This window comes from Enhydra lutris, unplaced genomic scaffold, assembly GCF_002288905.1.
Source record: "Enhydra lutris kenyoni isolate GAN:26980312 unplaced genomic scaffold, ASM228890v2 scaffoldscaffold69, whole genome shotgun sequence".
In the NCBI taxonomy this organism is placed as follows: domain Eukaryota; kingdom Metazoa; phylum Chordata; class Mammalia; order Carnivora; family Mustelidae; genus Enhydra; species Enhydra lutris.
The window spans coordinates 5,832,038-5,852,173 of NW_019154153.1; the positions used below are offsets into that span (position 1 = coordinate 5,832,038).

At 46.9% G+C, this 20,136-nt stretch overlaps 1 protein-coding gene across 1 annotated transcript; it reads left to right on the forward strand.

Moving 5' to 3' along the window:
- Positions 1-16,238: 16,238 nt before the first annotated feature.
- LOC111159781 (potassium voltage-gated channel subfamily A member 6) lies at positions 16,239-17,983 on the forward strand. Its single transcript, XM_022522384.1, has one exon. It carries the CDS (start codon positions 16,239-16,241, stop codon positions 17,823-17,825), a length of 1,587 nt encoding a protein of 528 aa, XP_022378092.1. The 3' UTR covers positions 17,826-17,983.
- The last annotated feature ends 2,153 nt before the right edge of the window (positions 17,984-20,136 follow it).

Here is a 20,136-nt window from a genome sequence, read left to right on the forward strand (position 1 = left end):
TAAAGGCTGTATATAATACGATTTCATTTATGGGAAATGTTTAGAACAAGCAAATATAAAGAAAGAAGGTCGGCTAGTGGTTGCTGTGAGCTGGTGGGAAATGAAGGGGGACTTTGGGGAAGGCTTTGGAGATGATAACTAAAGGGGTTTCTTAAACGAAAAATGGATTGTGGTGATGGTTTGCACAACTCTGCACAGACCATAACCCAATGAATTGTACATTCTAAATGGGTGAATTGTATGGCATGTGAACTATATCTCAATACAGCTGTTACAAAGAAACAAATGTATGTTGTGCCAGATGGTGATAAGCTCTCTGAAGAATACATGGGATGTGGTCAGGAAAGACCTTCTCCCAGAGAGAAATGAGGAAGGAGGAAGGAGGCTCTGCAAATATATCAGGGGAAGAATGTTCCAGGCTGAAGGAACAAATGCAAGACAGGAAGACACAGAGCTTGCCACGTCCCAAAACGGTGAGGAGCCTGTGTGGCTGAGGTTGAGTGAGGGAGAGGAGCTAAGTCTCAGAGGTAGGCACTAGCACCTTCCAGATGACATAGATCCTACACACTGAGGTTGGGAGTTCAGATTTTATACTTGGTGTGAATGAGAACCTATTGGAGTCTTTAAAGCAAGCAAAAGACACCCATGGATTTACATTTTTAAATTACTCTGGCTGGGGGTGGAGAACAGTCTGCAGGCTGGTTGGGGGTGAGTAGAACACCAGCTCTCTAGGGGGAAGAAAGGCCCTGGTTTGTTAATGTTTGCTAATTTCTCTGGTGTAAATGTTCCCACGGTGTCCCATTTTAAACTAGCATCAGTTTGACAACAGGTTGGAAAAATTCCTGAAAATACAGTAGTCAGCTCTGATGAGGCAGTTTGAGCTCCAGCACACCCCTGGCAGGAGGAGACCAATGGAGAGACTTCTAGAGCTGTAAAGTGGTGAGAAAAAGTAATCAGATTTGGAGCACATTTTTAAAGCTTCCTCCTATTATGAACAAGGGTAAGTGGCATTCTTGCTAGGTCTCCTTTGATTCTGATAGAAGCTCAGGGCCACCTTTAGCCCATAGAGGACATTTGTGCAGATTAGAAAAAGACACCCCTTCCTCTGTTCTTGGCAGCCACAGCAGGGTATGTGGTGTAGTGTGTAGAACGGAGGTTTGGCCTCAGCCGCTCTCATACCAGCTGCCCTGTGCAGGGCACAACCTTACAATTTATAACACAGCATCCCTTTTACAGTGTTGACAAAGATGTTATTACATGACTACCCCCCCTTTCAAAGACTCTATTTATTTTTAGAGAGAGGGAGAGAGAGAGCACAAGCAGAAGGAGAGGCAGAGGGAGAGGGAGAAGCAGGCTCCCTACTGAGCAGGGAGCCTGACACCACTGGGCTTGGGGCTCAATCCCAGGACTCAGGGATCATGATCTGAGCCAAAGGCAGATGCTTACCTGACTGAGCAGTTAGACAGACACCCGATGACTCCCTTTTTATAGATGAGAAATTGGTAGTTCAAGTTAGTTAAGTAACTTCCCTAAAAGTGGAAGAGATGGGATTTGCACCTAGGGTCTTAAAGTCTGACATTCCAAAGTGAATCAGTACACCTGGGCTGCCATGTAGCCAGATTACAAGGGCAAGGAGGTGAAAGGGAGAGAAAGAACAGAAAACCTAAGGTTGTAGATTTCTCTGGCAAAATTTTATCCCTGGAGTTATAGCAACCCAAGGTAAAGAGAAAGGAATCACAGTTACTAAATTTCAACTTTATGTATAAAGTATTCCAGATACCTTAACATTAATTTGGAAAGAGGAGAGATTTTGGCTTCATTTTAAAAAGGAGAACAGAAAACACTGAGGCTCAGAGAGGTTAAGAAATATGTTTAGGATAACACAGTTGGTGAATGGCATCTGGGGCAATGGCTTGTGCTCTTTCCATATCCCCTTTCAGGAGCTTGAGCTCTACCAGCAAGCAAAGGAGCCCTATGCTTTCAGTGTATCCACCCTTCCTCTGAAGATAATAGGCACATCTCTGGATAGGGAGCAAGTTGGTCACTTCCTAAAATATTTTAGGAACCCAGTATCAAGCCAGTATGGAGATCAGATTTTCATTCATTCAACACATGGTGAATGTCTGTTATTTACTAGCCATTGCAGTTGGGTACTGGGACTGCAGTGATGAATAAACATTGTCTCTGACCTTGTACATTCTTCTGCCCTCCTCTCTATGTTCTCATTTACAATTTGAGGCACCAATCCCCTTTGTGTACTCCCATTCTATCCATGACTGGAAGGGAAACCAGGATGCTCAAATGGTTTGACATTTCTCTGAGCAGCTGTGGAAAATGGAGTTTGGACACATGGAAGCTGTCAAAAATTGAAACTCTCTTTCCTTTGCCTAAAATGTCACTTTGCCCCTTCCTCTGCCAATTCCTGAGCTGAAAAAATTGGGAATGCCAACTGCAGAATTTCTAGACAGCATCGGCCCAGCCCTCCATTTGCACCCACTTATCTACTCTCCATCTCCCTATGCTTGACAAGAGAACAAGGACCTGTTTTGTCAGGATGCAGGCACTTCCCTAGAGCAGGGCCCCTTCCTGGCTTTGGGAAGGACCAGAGGATTAGGCTGGAAGGTTTTTTCCATGGAGATGGAATTCAAATTGGAACCTTATGTCTAGTTTCTCCATGCTGCAGAGAACATGGCTAAAGCATGGCCCACATCAGCCTGATATGGCATTCCGTATGTGGACTCTGATGAGCTAAGCTTCTGCTTGCTCTCTAAGTGAAAGGCTGCATGCATATCCTTTTCATGAAAGGGGATCCCCTTTTCACTTCTGGGGATAAGACCGTGAAATACAATGCCTAGGTTTGTGTGTGCGTCCGCGCGTGCGTGTGTGTGTATGTGTGTAAAAAGGAAGCCACAGAGGGTTACTTCTGCATTCAGGAAAGCAGATGACTAAGTTGAGCCCTGGGCCCCCCTGAGCTCCAACATCTGACTTCCCAGGACAGAATCCATCCTAGCAGCTCAGCTGAATGACTTTCTACAGGTTACTTGACTTACAGTTAGCCATTTCTGCATAACTAAGTACCCAGATCCTAGTGACTTAAAAACAAGGACTGTCATTATTATATGCCACAGTTTTCTGACTTGGGAATTCAGACGAGTCAAAGTCATACCTGCTCTATGGTGTTTGGGGTCTCAGCTGGAATGATTTGAATGACTGAGTGCTGAAACAGCTAGGGGCTGGTTGGACAGAGACAGAGAGAGAGAGTGCGCGCGCGCCCGTGTGTGTGTGTATGTATATGCTTTGCTCCTATTAGATAGACTGTCCTTGGGGCCAGGATTCATGATTATTTTGTTCAACATTGTATATCCAGAGCCTAATGCAGTACCTGGTACACAGAAGATGTCTGATAATTACTTGTGGAATAAATACACAAATACCTCTGAAGTCTCCAGCATGCATGGCAAAAGAGAGCAGGCAATGAAAAGAAAGAATCAACAAAGAACACTCTCAAGGGGCCTTCTTTTTATTCTCTCTCCATATAGAAAAACTGTCCAATTCACATTAAAATAAGTGGAGAATTCTATTTATTTTGTGGTTAATACAGCTTGGGGAGTTCAGGGATCCCAGATTCTTACCTACACTATTGCCTGGGATAATAGAAAATGCCTGCATTAATTAATTTGGGTTTTTCAGATTAATAGGTTCTGGAACTAGATGGGAGACACGGAGTACTTTGAGATTTTTAGATGACAAATCTGTTAGAAATGTCCTTTACTGTAATTTTCACCTCTCTGTATTTTGGCTGTTAGTATAATATCCTTCAGCTTCTGCCATTCATCTTTCCCTTAGATGAACACTTCCCAATATAGAATGGTACAGGAATACTTGTGAATCTGAGAGAGAATGGCACCTGGAGGGGTGAGTGTCTGCATCCTCTCCATCCCTCCCTCCCTCCCTCCCTCCCTCTCTCTCTCTGAGTCTGTGGCTGTAGATGCTGCAGCCGGTAACACATCGCCTCCAAAAAATCGGATCCTGGGCCTGCTGGGAGGGGTGCCTAAAGCCCCCTGCTCCCCCAGTGAGAAGGGTCTGGTCGGTGATGTCTGGGGTCCCAGCGGAAGACCAGAACTGGGAGAATGCACATCAAGGTGTTGTTGCTATTTGTTGTTCTTGAGGAGAATGTCGTTCTTTCCACCAGTCAGTGGGCAGAGACCCTCTGAAACAGTATAGACCTAGAATTGGGAGCACATTTCCAGAATCTGAGAGTTATAGAATTAAGATTATAATTTACCTTACATTCCAGAGTCTTCCCATGCAAGAGGGGAAACTGAGGCCCAGGAAAGTGTTAGGACACAGCCTGAATGGTGAGCGTGTGGGACCAGAAGTCAGACTCTCTGACCTCAGCTTTAGGGTTCAGGGGTCTAGATGTGACTGTCCTTTGAAGAGGGTGAATCTCCATGAAAAAGTAAGGTCATTGTTAATGTCATGGTCACATATCCTGTGGTCATCTGAAGGGGAAGCGTGAATGGAGAGGAGACAGAGTTCTTTCCAGAGCAGTGATCACTTCCCCCATCTCTCTCTTGTTCCCCTTCCCACTCCACCCTCCACATGGTGGTCTTCCTGTTCTCTAGTCTCTGGTCCCCTGCTGTTGTCCTGGCTCCAGGCCTGGGTGGAAACAATACAAATTTCAGGAAAAAAGGTGCAGAGAAGGAAGGGTGTGGGGGGCCGGTTGGAGGTGGGAGAGGCTTCGACCTGTTCAGGAGGCACGGATGAGATGTGAGCGTTCCCCTGCCCTCCCCTCCCCTTATATCCTCTTTGGCCCCTCATTCCCGGGGTCCTGACAGTCCAGATCTCCAGGAGGACAATGCTGGAATCCTCTCTCTCAGCCCCATCAGGCACCTTCACACGCTGTGCTCAGAGCCTGGCTGGCCTCTGTAACTTGTGTCTGGGAGGAAATGAGGTCCTCCTTATACTGGGCCATTTCCAGGCTTCTTGAACCACCAAGCACTGGGAGGGAGAATGAATATTTTATAAAAGGCCATAAAACATAATCTGTTACTTTGAGTGAATTAGAGTCTGTAGTTAAAAAAAGAGAGAAGTTGCCGTCAGTGGACCAGGAGCTCTGCATTATTTAGCCCCCGCTATTCCATCACAGCAGCAAAGAAGGAGAACCAGAACATTAAAATCACACCCTTTGCTCCCGAGGAAGGGAAGCAGCATCCTGGAGCCCCACTCCCTACATCTTAGACTTACTTGGTAGGGGACAGTGTCTCTCTGCCTGGAGTGTGCTCGGGAGGAGGGGGCATAAATCCACCTCCCCATATGGTATCTTGCAGAGAACATTTCTAAGATCGTGGCGTCCCACCTATTTTGGGGACCTGTCTTACTCAACAGACAGCCTTCTCTAATTTCTTCTCTTACAGTAGTAGGCTTTTCCAAATTCCTGATCCTAGGGGAAAACCAAAAGTCATTTTACTTTTGTTTGGATGCACAATGATTTAACACCCTTTGCCTTAAGTACTCCATCACAAACTACAGCCTGGCCTCACCGTTCCTAACCATAAAATCCTCTAACCTGTTTTTAGAACTAATGGAACAAACATGCTACCCCCACGGACTCCACAGTCAGCAAAGTAAACCATAGACATACACTTTGGAACTACAATTTCTTTAACTGCATCAAAGATTCCAGATCAGCCTCTTCATGATCACATTCAAAGAATTTACACTTCACTCCAGTGGCAGACGAAGCAGGAAAATATTTTCTGTATCTTTCCAGAACATACCCTGACAGTGATGGCTTTTTGTTGTTGTTGGTGGTCTTTCATTACTGGGCTGGCTTCTGGTACTCCTTTCTCTCATGCTTGTTATTTGGGGTGTCTTGGCCAGCTCACCTACCCTCTGCCATCCAACCCCTTCCCTTCCACACACACATACACACCCTCATGTTCACATATGCACTTATACAGGATCTGTCTTTATTCCATCAGTGCCCTGAGAAGGACGGCATTAGTGCAGATGAAGGAAGGTGCCCTGGACCTTGTTGCATTCCTTGTATTACCCGCTTAGCAACCAACCCTCTCTGCGAACATTGCATGCTTGCTTCATCTCTTCTTTCTGATTCTTTTCTCCTCCTTCTGTTCCTTATTGTCGCTCATCAACTAACACGATGATCACCTGCGACATGAAGGCTATTGTTCTAGGCCAGGGGCAAAAGATGACAGGGCTTTGTCCTTACAAGAATTGGAAACTATGAGAACATATGCACCTCTTTGATCTTCTGCTTCATCCTAAAAGAGTTGTGATGTAACCATGGGGTAGGGAAATCCCAATGAACGGGGAATTCAGAGATCTGGATTCCAACCATGGTAGCTGTAAGACCACAGAAAAGTCATGGAGTCCTTCTAAAGTTCAATTCTGTCATTAGTAAATTAAGGCTCTTGAGTGAGGTGAGGTTCACTGCCATTCCTAAAGCTTGGTTCCTATGATTTAATTTTCTCAAATCATGCTCTACAGTACACGAGTCTCTCAAAATGTAGGGTTTGGTAAAAAATGAGGTTCTATGGCTGAATCTATTTGAAACACACTAAATAATGTTAAGGAATGTATCAGAGGCTTCAATATTCCATGTCTATTGTGAACCTCTCTGAGATGGTTAAAGTATCAGATTCCCAAACTCATTTAACTGGGAGGTGTGAGTGTATATAAATATCTATTAACATGATGCAAAAGTAGAATTGTACAGAACACAGTTTGGGAATGAAAAGTGGGATGCCTACAATATGAGCTCTGGACCCGAGGCTGCTTACACATGCAGCCTGCTCTAGTACCCACTAGTCCTGCCACCTGGGGGATTATTTAACTTCTCCATGATCCAGTTTTCCTGTTTGTCTAAGAAAATTAGGGAAAGCTCCTACCTCATGGCCCTTAGAAAAGTGGTTGGAAAACAGTAAGCATTCAGCAAGTGCTTATAATTAGCTATGGCTCTCTACCGAATCTTTATTAAAAAGCTGATCAGCAAAGAGTGCTTACATTTTATTGTGAAGACTGACTCAGCCACAGTCTGTGGTCCTGTTTGAGATGTCGGCTAGGATGCCAGAACTAGACAGCATGCTGCTGCCTCAGGGAGGTAGAGTGGGGTCAGGAAATGGGCAAGGAAAAGCAAAAATTCAGAGGAACTCAATACAAACACTGGGGAAAATCCCTACAGAATGATATGGCAGGGGTAGAAGTATGCAGCAATAAGAACAAAAACGTTAACCAGAGTGATGCTTTGGTAATGAATTTCATGATTCATGTTGGATTTTGTTTCTGTTAGCCATAGAAAACGGAACATTGATTACCTTCGTTGTATGTATGTTCCAAGCAGGAAAGCAAGGAGGTATATAGGTGAGGAGAGGTTATGCTGTGGTGACAAACATCTCGTAAGTCTCAGTGGGTTATGATAAAGGGTTACTTATTGCTCAGACTGGGGTGCTTGAGTTGTGCTCTACTCCTTCTGGATCATGAGCTTGTGGAGCAACTGCCTTCTCGTGTGCTCTGGATCCTCATGGTGAGGAGAGCCCCTCTGGTGAGTAAGTGCTGCAGGCCAGATGGAACACATCTCCTAAGTAAGTCATCAGCTGGACCTAGGCACATGACCCCAGCACCTCATTACATGAGCCAGGAAGGACCTAATCCTACTGTGCACAGGAAATATTTGGTAAACAGTAACAATGATGCCCATCAACGGCCCTTCTGATCATGAAATGTCCAGCTACCATAGGCAAAATGGCTTACTCATTCCCTAAGGGAGATGACCCAAAAGTCACCCAAAAGCCTTATCTATTCCCATCATGAACCTGCAATTCTAAGATCTCTAGTGGGATGTAGTCCTTTTCATGTTAGGGAGTGACGTGTTCTGGTTTCTACATCAGTTAGCGTTGTGGCTCCTCCTAATTCAGAAACTTAGGGAACCCAAAAAACAAGTTATGTTTCCCTCTTTCACAATACAATAGACAATAGTTAATCTGAAACAGGATAACTTGAATAAATAGTCCCATTCAGAAAGGGACAGATAGGAGAAGCTGAGAAATCTCTGCTTTGTAGTGATTCTGAAACCCTGCTAAGTACAATGGGGTCCTTGTTTGGCTGCTGTTCTCTGCCTCTGAACTGCTTCTTGGGAACGTTCCTTGTTCTCTGTTATCTTTGTTGGTCATATCTGAGATGGCATTGCTGCTGATACTTTCCTTGGGGACTCAGTAGCTTTGTTAGCCAGCTTCTTGACCATAAAAATTTAGGGGCAAAAGGTCGTTTCAGGTCTTGAACAGTAATGAATGGTTTAGTCCTGGTCATGGTGCCTTTGAGTATGACTATCTTAAAATTATCTTGGGTTTTTCCCTATCTGTTCCAGGCAGCTCTGTCTGTCAATAGCCAATAACCACACCCATGGTTCTTCTTCTTCTTCTTCTTCTTTTTTAAAATATTTTATTTACTTTTTAAAAAAAGATTTTATTTATTTATATGACAGACAGAGATCACAAGTAGGCAGAGAGAGGGGGAAGCAGGTTCCCTGCTGAGCAGAGAGCCCGATGCGGGGCTCGATCCCAGGACCCCGAGATCATAACCTGAGCCGAAGGCAGAGGCTTAACCCATTGAGCCACCCAGGCACCCCACCCATGGTTCTTCTTGAGAAGAACCTAACTGGATAATTTGAGTTTATCAGCTTTCTGTGGGAAGTTACACTTCTAGTCTCTCTCACTCTCTCTCTCTCTCTGTCTCTCCTCTGCCCTCCCTTTCTAAGCCACTTTGTCCAATTAAAATGATTTTTTGTGGTGGCCGTAGGGAAGTCACAGCTATAAGTAGTTTTCCTCTAAAACACCTTATTCCATTCAGAGGCATTAACAATGGGCATGACTGCCCTTTGCTTGATTTGTTCCATAAAGCAAACCTGAGCCCTAATGAGCCTTTTTTGCACAGAGGTCTTTCAAGTTTTGTTTACTTTCCTGGGGGAGATGAGAAGCAGTGCCCTCTGCCAGTCCTCAAAATCCCCACATTTCTGGATGGTCTCTGGTCCATTCCGCCTCTGCTTTCTAAAAGACCAATTCTTTTCTGAGCTCATCAGTACCTTGTGCTATGTTGTCGATGTAGCTTGCACTAGTCATTGTACAATATTAACAATCAAATTTCCTCCCAGACAGGCAAATTTTTAGGTACTTTATCTGCCTTCTAAACTGCCGCAGGCAACAATATTCAAATATTTTGCCATTTGTAACATGAATTGCCTGTGAAATTTCTTTACTGCCCATCATCTGGCCCCAGTCCAATGCCACAAATTTCAGGTTTTTGGTTATAGCAGCTCCTCATTTCTGGGTTGTACTGTTGAACTGGTTTGGATAGACTAGATTCTGCCATGGTAACAGATCAAACCCCATGTATCAGAGGATTCGAACAACAAAGGATTGTTCCTCACTCATACTACATTTCTATGGCTTTGGTGGACTCCATGTCCCCTCACTCTGGAGCCCACATCAGTCTGTCAGAACAGCCACCATCTTGAGCACTGGCTATTATGGCTGAGGTAAAGAGGGTTCTGGAGGCTTTCTTTACATTCAATGTAATGTTTTAGTCTAGAAGTGACACATATCACTTTTGTATACAAATCCTTCCTCAAAACTATTGCCTGGTCTAACCACAAGGGAGCTGGAGAGCACGACCTCCCATTCCTGGAAGGTAGAGAACTGGAGACATCTGGAAAACAACACTGGTGATTTATCTCAGTAGTGGACTGGCACAAAGAAGCAGGCTGCAAATGTGTGATCCTAACAAGCTCTCTCGGGATCCTCCCTGAACGATAAGGAGTTCTTTATAGATTTATTTCTAGGCATGGGTAGTCATTTCCTAAGGCTGTCGATTTGCATGGCACAGATGTCTAATGCATTCCTTTTCCCATACACAGCTTCACTCAAGCAAAAGCTGTTAGATTGTCCTCTAGTGGGTTCTGAAGTGTCATCATCACCACCACCATTTTGTAGTCATCATCACCATCACCACAGTCATCATCACCATCACCACAGTCATCATCACCATCACCACAGTCATCATCGTCATCACCACAGTCATCATCGTCATCACCACAGTCATCATCACCATCACCATAGTCATCATCACCATCACCATAGTCATCATCGTCATCAAAATTCTAAGTAGCTAAATATAGATGATGCTTGTCTGTAGAATACGTATTTGTATTTGTCCTTCCCATAGTCCGCTCTGGTCCCAGAGAATGCCTGGGAGGTGCAAAATGGCAATGATGCTTCCAAAGACTAAATTAATAGAAGGGGACTTTAGGTCTAAGAGTTGATAACTCTGTCAAGTGTGAAAAGGGGGCACAAAACAGTTTGTAAGACTAGTGGGTGCTACTGGCAGGAAATTAAGCCTCAAATATCAAGTGACTCCTTCCTTCCTTCCTTCCTTCCTTCCTTCTTTCCTCTCTCCCTCTCTCCCTCCCTCCCTTCTCTCTCTTTCTTTCTTTCTTTTTCCTCTTTCTTTCTTCTTTCTTTCTTTCTTTCTCTTTCCTTCTTCCTTTTCTTTCTTCCTTCCTTTCTTTCTCTTTCCTTCTTCCTTTTCTTTCTTAGATTTTATTTATTTACCTGACAGAGAGAGAGAGAGAGCAGGAACACAAACAAGGGGAGTGGGAGAGGGAGAAGCAGGCTTCCCACAGAGCCCAGAGCCTGATGTGGGGCTTGATTCCAGGACCCCAGGACCATGACCTGAGCTGAAGGGAGATGCTTAATGACTGAGCCACGCAGGCGCCCAATGATTTCTTTTTAAGTCTTAGATGACCAAATTTGTGTGTGTGTGTGTGTGTGTGTGTGTGTGTAGAGGGAAGGGAACAAAAGGAATGTAGCAAAGATTGTCTGCAAAGTATAGAATTATCCAATCATCTATTATTCTCCCCATTTCCCCCCAAATTCAAAGCTTCCTTCCTTCATCTTCCCAGCGGGAAAATTATGGGAAGGTTAAGAGGAGTAAAATTGACCCAGAAAGGAGGCAGTGTCGTATGGGACATTGTTTTCTGGCCAGAGGCACTTCCACAATAGCCATCCTGAGGAATGGAAGGATTGGGGCTATGAGCCTTGTCCAGAGGTGAGAGAGTAAGATGAGAGACACCGTGTCTAATGCATCACACCCCTGCCCCCAACCGTCTCCATATGGTTTGTCTTCCACAGTGAAAATCCAAAGAAAGGCGTGATTCTTCTCAGAGAGGGTGTGTGTATACTTGTGCACTCAAGTAGGAACTGAGGGTGTTGGCCACTTACCATTCTTTCCTCCCACCGGAGTCTGTGGGTGATAAGGCAGATAAAAAGACCCATCCTGAGATTATTCAGAGAAACAGGGCCCAGTCTATGCCCCCTGTCCTTTCTCCAGAGGAACACTACAAGGATCCTACTGCTGGGGTGATGATAAGCACACACATACATATGCGTGTGCACACACACACACATACAAAGTAAAATATGTAATAAAAGAAGCCTGGAAAATAGAAGAGAATGCTAATTTACATACCAGGGATGAGTACATTTTAACTCTAGGCAGAGATATTAATATAAATGGTTGTCAAATTATGTGGCTTATTATTATGTACTCATCTTGGTTAGTACATACACCCATTTTCAGGTGATTCCTCCCTACTGACCCTTTTCTTCCCACTCTGTGCTTCTGATCTGCTGTAGATATTGTGCTCATTTGGAAGACAGCATGGCCCTGTGAAGGTGTGAGTCCTGAGGTCTCATCACAGTTGTTGACTTCTGGAACAACCCTTTCTCCTGGTTCTCCTTTGACCCCACTGACTCCTCCTTGGTCTTCGTGGGGTCCTCTTCCTCCTGAACTTGAACTGTGAATTGCACTGTGCAGGACTTGGTCTTGCTTATGTTTCTTTTCATTGTCCCTATCCTGTCTCTCTAGAAGATGTTAATGCTATGAGCTTACATATTTCTAAATATTTTACATTCACACATTACTCATTTCTTTTCCATATTCCAGGCCTGAATAAATAATCACTTCTCAATGTCTTTATTTGCATGTCTAATTTGCCTCTCCAATTTAACATTTCTAAACATGAGGTCTTGATTGATCCTAAACTGTTTATTTATTTTTTTAAAGATTTTATTTGAGAGAGAGCGAACATGAGAAAGAGAGAGAGAGGGAGAGAGAGAGGGAGAGGGAGAGGGAGCACAGGTGGGGGGAGGAGCAGAGGGAGAGGGAGAGGGAGAAGCAGATTCCCCACTGAGCAGGAAGCCCAACATGGGGCTTGATCTAGGACTCTGGGATCATGACTGAGCAGAAGGAAGATGCTCAACCAAATGAGCAACCCAGGCACCTCTGAACCTAACCTGTTTAATTCCTTATAATCCCTTTCTTAATAAATGCCCCCCCCCCCCCCGTCCTGTTGCTCAAATCCCAAACCTGGCATTCCTTCATTGTTTCTCATGCTCTATCCATCACCAGTTCCTGCTGATTCTATCTCCTAAATACTGCTCCCCTCGCCCCCACCTCATCCCCACACTATCCCTACTTGCTTTACCTTTGGTCCAGTCCCAGTCACTATCAACCTTTTCTCAGACTACTGCAATTTCCTGGCCCATTTTCTTCCTGCCCCCTTGTAATGCATTCTCCTCACAGCCTCTGTACAAATCACATCTCCTCTCTGCTTGAGAAGCATCCAAATATTATGTCTTCTGGGACATCTTTCCCAGCCACCCTGTTCAAAGTTGAATCCTCAGGTCGATTTCTGACATAGCATCCCATTTATTTTCCTCAAAGCATAATATATAAATTTCTTCTTTATTGTTTATTTTTAAAATTTCCTGTCTAGAATGTAATGTATTTACTGCATGGACATGTAAACAGATATTTTGTCTGGATCACTTTTAAACCCCTAGCACCTGCCACTATGATGGGCATCCAGCTGCTTCTCCATAAATGCTTGTTAATTACATGAATGGTCCCAACCATCATTGCAAATATCTGAATTTAGACACAGGAACGATCTGTGCTGTCACGAAGTCGGTGCTCATTGAATGTTGGGGGAATGTTCACCTGTCACTGGAAGTGGTGTTGCAGTGTACAGACGGGTTTGCGCCTTTTGTCTTTCTTTACCTGGGAACCGGCACTTCTGAAACTGCAATTTTACTCTCTCTTCATACATACTAGGGAAAAATGATCTAAGTATACGGCTTTTCTAAAGCTAAGAAATGAGTCTCTTTCACAAAAGAACTAAAAACAGAACTCTGATTCATGAATTTGCTAATGACTTTTCTCTCCGCAGGAAACTCCTCATGCACAGTGAGACGTCTCCTGGGGCACAGCCTCATGCACGATGTGAAGGTAACCAGGAATGTCAGCTCTGATATAGGCTGGCAGGCAGCACCAGCTAGACTTAACCCAGGGGTACTCAAATGGTAGCTCCTTTCACCATGTTAGACTGTGCACCCTTCTGGCAGAATGCAGGTTTTTTTTTTTTTTTTTCCTCCATGCTTCCTGAACATTTGTTTTGAAGAGTTACTGACCTAGTTGACAGCCTTATGAATAAAAACAGCAATGAAGAAAACAAACACGCAAATGAATAATTCATTATAAATTTTGAAAACAAGGACAAAAACAATCACAAGTAAATCAATTTATAATCCAGAAAATAATTGCAGATAATTTGACAATGGCGAAAGACTATTTTCTATATTGTATTTGTTGTTTCCCTTCCTTTTTACTTTTTTTTTTTTTTTTTTGGAATGGAGCGACCTGTGTGAAGTCTAAATTGGCATAATTACACAGCCTGCAAATAGGCAAACTATGGACTGGGGACTGGGTGCACTAGCTTCCTCGCTTTTCACTGAAACATGCAAGATGAGGGAGGGAGTGGAAACCAACAGCACAGGCAAAGAGAGGAAGCAGAAGGTGTTGCCTGGTAAGACCTCCTGAGGCAACAGCCCAGACAATGAAGATGCAGTGAGATGCTAGCCTCTTTCCCATGCATTCACTCCCCCACCCCTACCCTACATGTCTAGAAGACTTCATTTCTGCTCCCCCAACCCCTCTGGCAGTGAATGCTGCTGTGAACCACTGTGGTTTTAAAACACCCTGTGCAATACAAAGAATTCTTGCCTGTATTTTGTGGTTTGAGATTACCTTTATGTATCATTCATGTCATTATCAACAATGAATGCTTATCAATGAAATAAAATAAGTAAGAAACTACACAAAACAACTTGTAGTTGTCAGCCAATTAATTCTGGCCACAGACAACCAAGAAGGGAGGAACTGGGGCACAGAGAAGCAATGTCAACCCTACCTGGAAGTGGGAGGCTGAAAAGATCAGCGCAATCCTCTTCCACCGAACTCTAACCTGTTTGATCTAAAAGAAAAACTATATGGTTTCCAGTGGAAATGGATAGAAAACCATTCTTACCACTTCCCTCCTGGAGAGTTAGGGAAAGAGTCCCTAACAACAAACTTTGGTCCCGATGCAAATACTGCAGGTGAGTCTTCATTTTAACATTACCTAGGGGCATAGGCCATCTTTCTCATAGGGTTATGAGATAAACAGGGCTGTGAGGGACACAACACAGGTGCAGCACCTGGAATGCGGCTAGCACATATTAGATGCTCAGTAAATGCAGCCATTATTTTTTTCAACATTCTTACATACCACTTTCCACTCACCCCCTCCTCTCTTTTCTTGTCTGTGCAATAAGAAGGCATTCCCGATGAGTTCCCACAGAGGCTGGGAGCAAAAGAACTCCAGGGTGTGCTTCCTGCCCTATGATACCTCTGAGATACCACCATCTTCTGGTTCTTTCTTCATTGGAAGTGCTGCCTAAGTTCCCAGAACTTCCTTGGAAAACTTCTGATGGGAAAGGCCATGGGAGAGTTCCCAACCCCTTCTCTGCTATAGCTTTGCTGCTCTAGGACAGTTGCAGCCTTGCCCGCCCAGGTTCGGAAAGGGAGGTATGGATTATCTGGCGACTTACATTGGAATACTATGTAAATTGGAAGCTCTGAAAACTTCTACAAATGTTTTCCGTATTTTTTTTAAGTACATTAAGGAAGCTGGCAAATGGGTCTTCATAAACACAGACGGACAAAATATGATTCGATATTTTCATTAGATTTTTGGATGAGTGGAGGTACAGTGCTCCGTGTTATGTGTTCCACGGTGGGGCGGGGTGTGTTTTCTCAACGGTGAAATGCCCTGCGCAGATCACCACCCATAAGCTGAAATGAGGAAAGCTGATTGCAGAGGTGGAGGGGTGTGGTATTAGGGTGCTGGTGCTTGTTTAGGGGGCCACGATTGTGAATGCGAGCAAGGGAGAGGCGTGCCAGGCGAGCGCGGGAAAGATTACTGGTGAGGCAAGTGTGTGTCTATTTCCACAGAGCCCTGGCTCGCGGCAGCCCCTGGCTGGGCGAGGGGTGTGATGTGAGAGTGGGGTGGGAGGGGGCAGCAGGCGGGGCCTGCCACGTCACTTGGAGAGTGAGTGTTGGGAAGGAAGGGCAGAGCGGAGAGCCGAGCGGCTGCAGCTGCAGCGGCTGCAGTGAAGGCTAGAGCGGTGGGGAGGTGGGTCCCCGCGCCCCGGCGCCGGGGCAGCCGCAGGGCCCTCTGCGAGGCCTGCGGCGCGACTCCCAGGGAGGAGGTGGCGGCTGTGGCGGCGGGAACGGCGACCTTGGCCAGACGGAGCTCGCGGTGCACGTAGGGCGGAGGCCGAGCCCCGCCAGGAGTCCCTGCCGAGCCGGAGGGAGGCGCATCTGGCGCTTCGCTCCCAGCGGCAGCCGGGGGGGCTTGAGCGGCCGGAGAAACGCAGTGGGAGCTGGGAAGAGCTAGCCCGTCCGGAGGGCGGACCCCCGCGTCCTGGAGCCCAGTCTCAGACACGACAGGGGACGAAGCCACGCGTCCTTTCGGGCAGCCCGTTTCACACGCGCCAGTTTGCGGTTCCAGGTATCCCAGTAAGCTGTGGCACCCAAGCGCTGATATCTGGAGGCGCGGAGCGAAATCCTCTGCGTCCGGGTCCCCTCCCCAGACCTAGCCTTGCAGAGGCCAGGGCTCCGGGGCTCCCAGACCCAGCGGCCAGGCCAGACCGCGAGCTCGGAGGAGCGCGAGCCACACCCTGCACCGAAGGCGCCGCTGAGAGCCGGGAAGAGGTGCCGCGCTCCAGACAGAGGTTGTGTCGTGGGCGCCGTCCTAGTGGCAGGGAGCGCACCGCGGAGGGGACATGAGGTCGGAGAAATCCCTGACGCTGGCGGCGCCGGGGGAGGTCCGTGGGCCGGAGGGGGAGCAACAGGATGCGGGAGATTTCCCGGAGGCCGGCGGGGGCGGGGGCTGCTGTAGTAGCGAGCGCCTGGTGATCAATATCTCCGGGCTGCGCTTCGAGACGCAACTGCGCACCCTGTCGCTGTTTCCCGACACGCTGCTGGGAGACCCCGGTCGCAGAGTCCGCTTCTTCGACCCCCTGAGGAACGAGTACTTCTTCGACCGCAACCGGCCCAGCTTCGACGCCATCCTCTACTACTACCAGTCCGGGGGCCGCCTGCGGAGGCCGGTCAACGTGCCCCTGGACATCTTCCTAGAGGAGATCCGCTTCTACCAGCTGGGGGATGAGGCCCTGGCGGCCTTCCGTGAGGACGAGGGCTGCCTGCCCGAAGGTGGAGAGGACGAGAAGCCACTACCCTCCCAGCCCTTTCAGCGCCAGGTCTGGCTTCTCTTCGAGTACCCTGAGAGCTCAGGCCCCGCCAGGGGCATCGCCATCGTCTCCGTGTTGGTCATTCTTATCTCCATCGTCATCTTTTGCTTGGAGACCTTGCCCCAGTTCCGTGCAGATGGTCGAGGTGGAAGCAATGGTGTGAGCAGAGACTCCCCAATTTCCAGGGGTAGTCAAGAGGAAGACGAGGATGAAGATGATTCCTATACCTTTCATCCTGGCATACCCCCAGGGGGCATGGTGGCAGGGGGCTCCTCCTCACTAAGTACTCTTGGGGGCTCCTTCTTTACTGACCCGTTCTTTCTGGTGGAGACCCTGTGCATAGTTTGGTTCACTTTTGAGCTCCTGGTTCGCTTTTCTGCCTGTCCCAGCAAGCCAGCCTTCTTCCGCAACATCATGAACATCATTGACTTGGTGGCCATCTTCCCCTACTTCATCACCCTGGGCACTGAGCTGGTGCAGCAGCAGGAGCAGCAGTCAGCCAGTGGAGGGGGCGGCCAGAATGGGCAGCAGGCCATGTCCCTGGCCATCCTCAGAGTGATCCGCCTGGTCCGGGTGTTCCGCATCTTCAAGCTGTCCCGCCACTCCAAGGGGCTGCAGATCCTGGGCAAGACCTTGCAGGCCTCCATGCGGGAGCTGGGGCTGCTCATCTTCTTCCTCTTCATTGGAGTCATCCTCTTCTCCAGTGCCGTCTACTTTGCAGAGGCTGATGATGATGATTCACTCTTTCCCAGCATCCCAGATGCCTTCTGGTGGGCAGTGGTTACAATGACCACGGTAGGTTATGGAGACATGTACCCCATGACGGTGGGGGGCAAGATCGTGGGCTCGCTGTGTGCCATCGCTGGGGTCCTCACCATTGCCCTGCCTGTGCCCGTCATTGTCTCCAACTTCAACTACTTCTACCACAGGGAGACAGAGCAGGAGGAGCAAGGCCAGTATACCCATGTCACTTGTGGGCAGCCTACACCAGACCTGAAGGCAGCCGACAGTGGACTTGGCAAGCCTGAATTCTCCGAGACCACTCGGGAACGGAGACCCAGTTACCTTCCCCCTCCACATCGGGCATATGCAGAGAAAAGGATGCTCACTGAGGTCTGACTGTTGCAGTCAGGGTGTGAATGGAAAGGAAGACACTGAGCAGTCTCAGGCTTCCTTCTCATTCTCCACCCCCTCACCTGAGCTCCAGCGGAATTCCTGACTCCCTCCCCTGCACCGGGTCCAGATACCTGGACTGTCAACCTTGTTGCTTGATCTCTACAGCATTCAAGGTTTAACCATTTAAATGTCATTCTTGAAATTCTAACGGTGCCACCCATTCATGCCCATCTTCTGTCAAGTGGATGAGATTTCCGTCTGACCTTCCCTCATGACTCTAAACTTTCATGTCTGGGGCTGATAATAGCTCTAGGAACAGAGATGTCAGCAGGATAGAAGCCAGGCTTACCTGGGTCCTATTTCTCTCCTTGGTGTCCTTTGCTTTGGGGCATGCACCTGTCAGCTTTGGGCTACATGGTAACTAGCAGAAGCTGGAGGACAGACACAGTGTTCATTTTTCTGTTTTATTCCCGTGCCCTGTAACACCTGCTGCTCATCCTGCAGAGGACCCTTGATAAAGCCTTTAGCTGCACAGCCTCCAAATCTGTTATTTGTCTCGAATCTTGGAAGGAATTAGAGAAACTGCAATTAAACTTGGCCATTTGGAGGACATTAGAGTCAGTCCTAGACCAAAGGGGCGAGTGGATTCCTCCAGGTGTGTCCTGGCACAGTGGATATGTCAGCCGTGGGTCTACATTCAGTTCTTCCCTCCCTGACTGTCTAGCTTCCAGGAAGGTTCCTTCTCAGAGCCAAATACTCTTTTTGTGCAAGTGCCTTCCTGTGCAGAGGAACTGGAAAGAGGGAACCACAAAGCCAAGAGAAATGGCTGAACAGAGTCAAGCAACTTGCCTGACCACATTATCTAAAGAGAGGTATCACTTGAGCAGACATTGTCATCTGGGAGGCTTGCAAAGAGGACCTTGTTGCAGACGGGAAATTTCTCCCCCACGCTTTCCCCCAGCCGTCTCGAGCCCCCCACTTTGCTTCCTGGGAATTTGACTTAGGATTGCTGTTGAAGGTTTTCCAAACTCTAGCTTAAACCTGAAGACAGGTAAAAGCATGCATTGGATGCTAGCGTGGGGTTCTTCCCATTTTAGAGGCAATGAGATAGGTTCAGAGTAAAGAAGAAACATCATTCCTTTGTTGACAGTCTTACTGTTAGAGGGGGTTTTTTTTTTTTTTTTTTTTTTTTTTTTTGCTGAGTCAAGCAAACATTCACCTGCTCTGCCCCTTGGAGCTGCAGCTGACCTGCTCTAACTGGTAAGGTAATGTGGCCGCGTCACCACCAGACAAGTCACCCTCTTCCAGCGTGAAATTGCTGCCTTCATCCCACCTTCCCACTTCCCTTCATTTCTCTCCTGGTAACGTTGTCATTTGTTTGTTGCCTTGAAAAACTGTGATGTACTGTTCTGAGCTCTTCTGGGTGCAGTTCAGAAACTGAAAGGACTGTTAACATGTTTTTAATTTTATATCTATGCTTTAAGAAGCTTTGATGAAAAAATTTTTTAAATTATTTTCTCAAAGAGCAACTTAATGAGGGATGGCCTTTTGAGGGTTTTCTTGAGAGGCACCGTGGCTCCTGTGAGTGCCAGATCTAAATCTGGATTTTGCCACAGCCTGACAGGGTAACTTGGGTGCCACAGTTCCTCTTTGTGCCTCAATTTCCCAACCCATTAAATGGGAACATTAATGTCTTCCCCTCCCTACCTCATGGGGAATGTCGATGAACTCATCTGGGAAGCTGGGGATGATGCTATGCAAATGTGTGAATTTTAGTAAAGGACTTGAGTTTTTAGTTCATTAGCCTGTTTTCCCATTACCCAGAGGCAAAACCTCCCTGCAGAGTTCCTATCTTGGATCCAAAGCCCAAGAGTAGGCTATAGTGGGTGATTAGCTCCCTAAATCCCTGCTTAACCTCTTGGCCTGGGCCTCAGTCTCTCTTCTTACCCTTCAGCAAGGAGAATGCTCTTTAGACAGGTTCAGTGGGATCCTTCCAGGGCCAGAGGCAGCCTTGACTGGGAGCTTGGCTTCTCCAAACCTGAAATACAGATAAGAGGAGTTCCTGATTTGGAAATCCGTTCCGAGGCCATGAAGTTCTGGTTTTCCAAATTCCTTCCGTTACTTCTGGCTTTGGGGGCGAAAGGAGAAGGGCCCACTCCAGAGGCAGCGGGTTGCTTTCTGCGAGGGTAAATGTTGGAACATGTATGCATGTTCATCTCTATATGTGTGCATGTGTTCATCCTCATCACCATCCCTAATAAAACATTTCCTTTTCAAGTCAGAGCATGCCTGAAAGTAAAGGGTTTGTGGAGAG

What these genes read in the sequence shown, in the direction of transcription:
- LOC111159781 (XM_022522384.1), top strand. Translation starts at nt 16,239, where the DNA reads ATGAGGTCGGAGAAATCCCTGACGCTGGCGGCGCCGGGGGAGGTCCGT.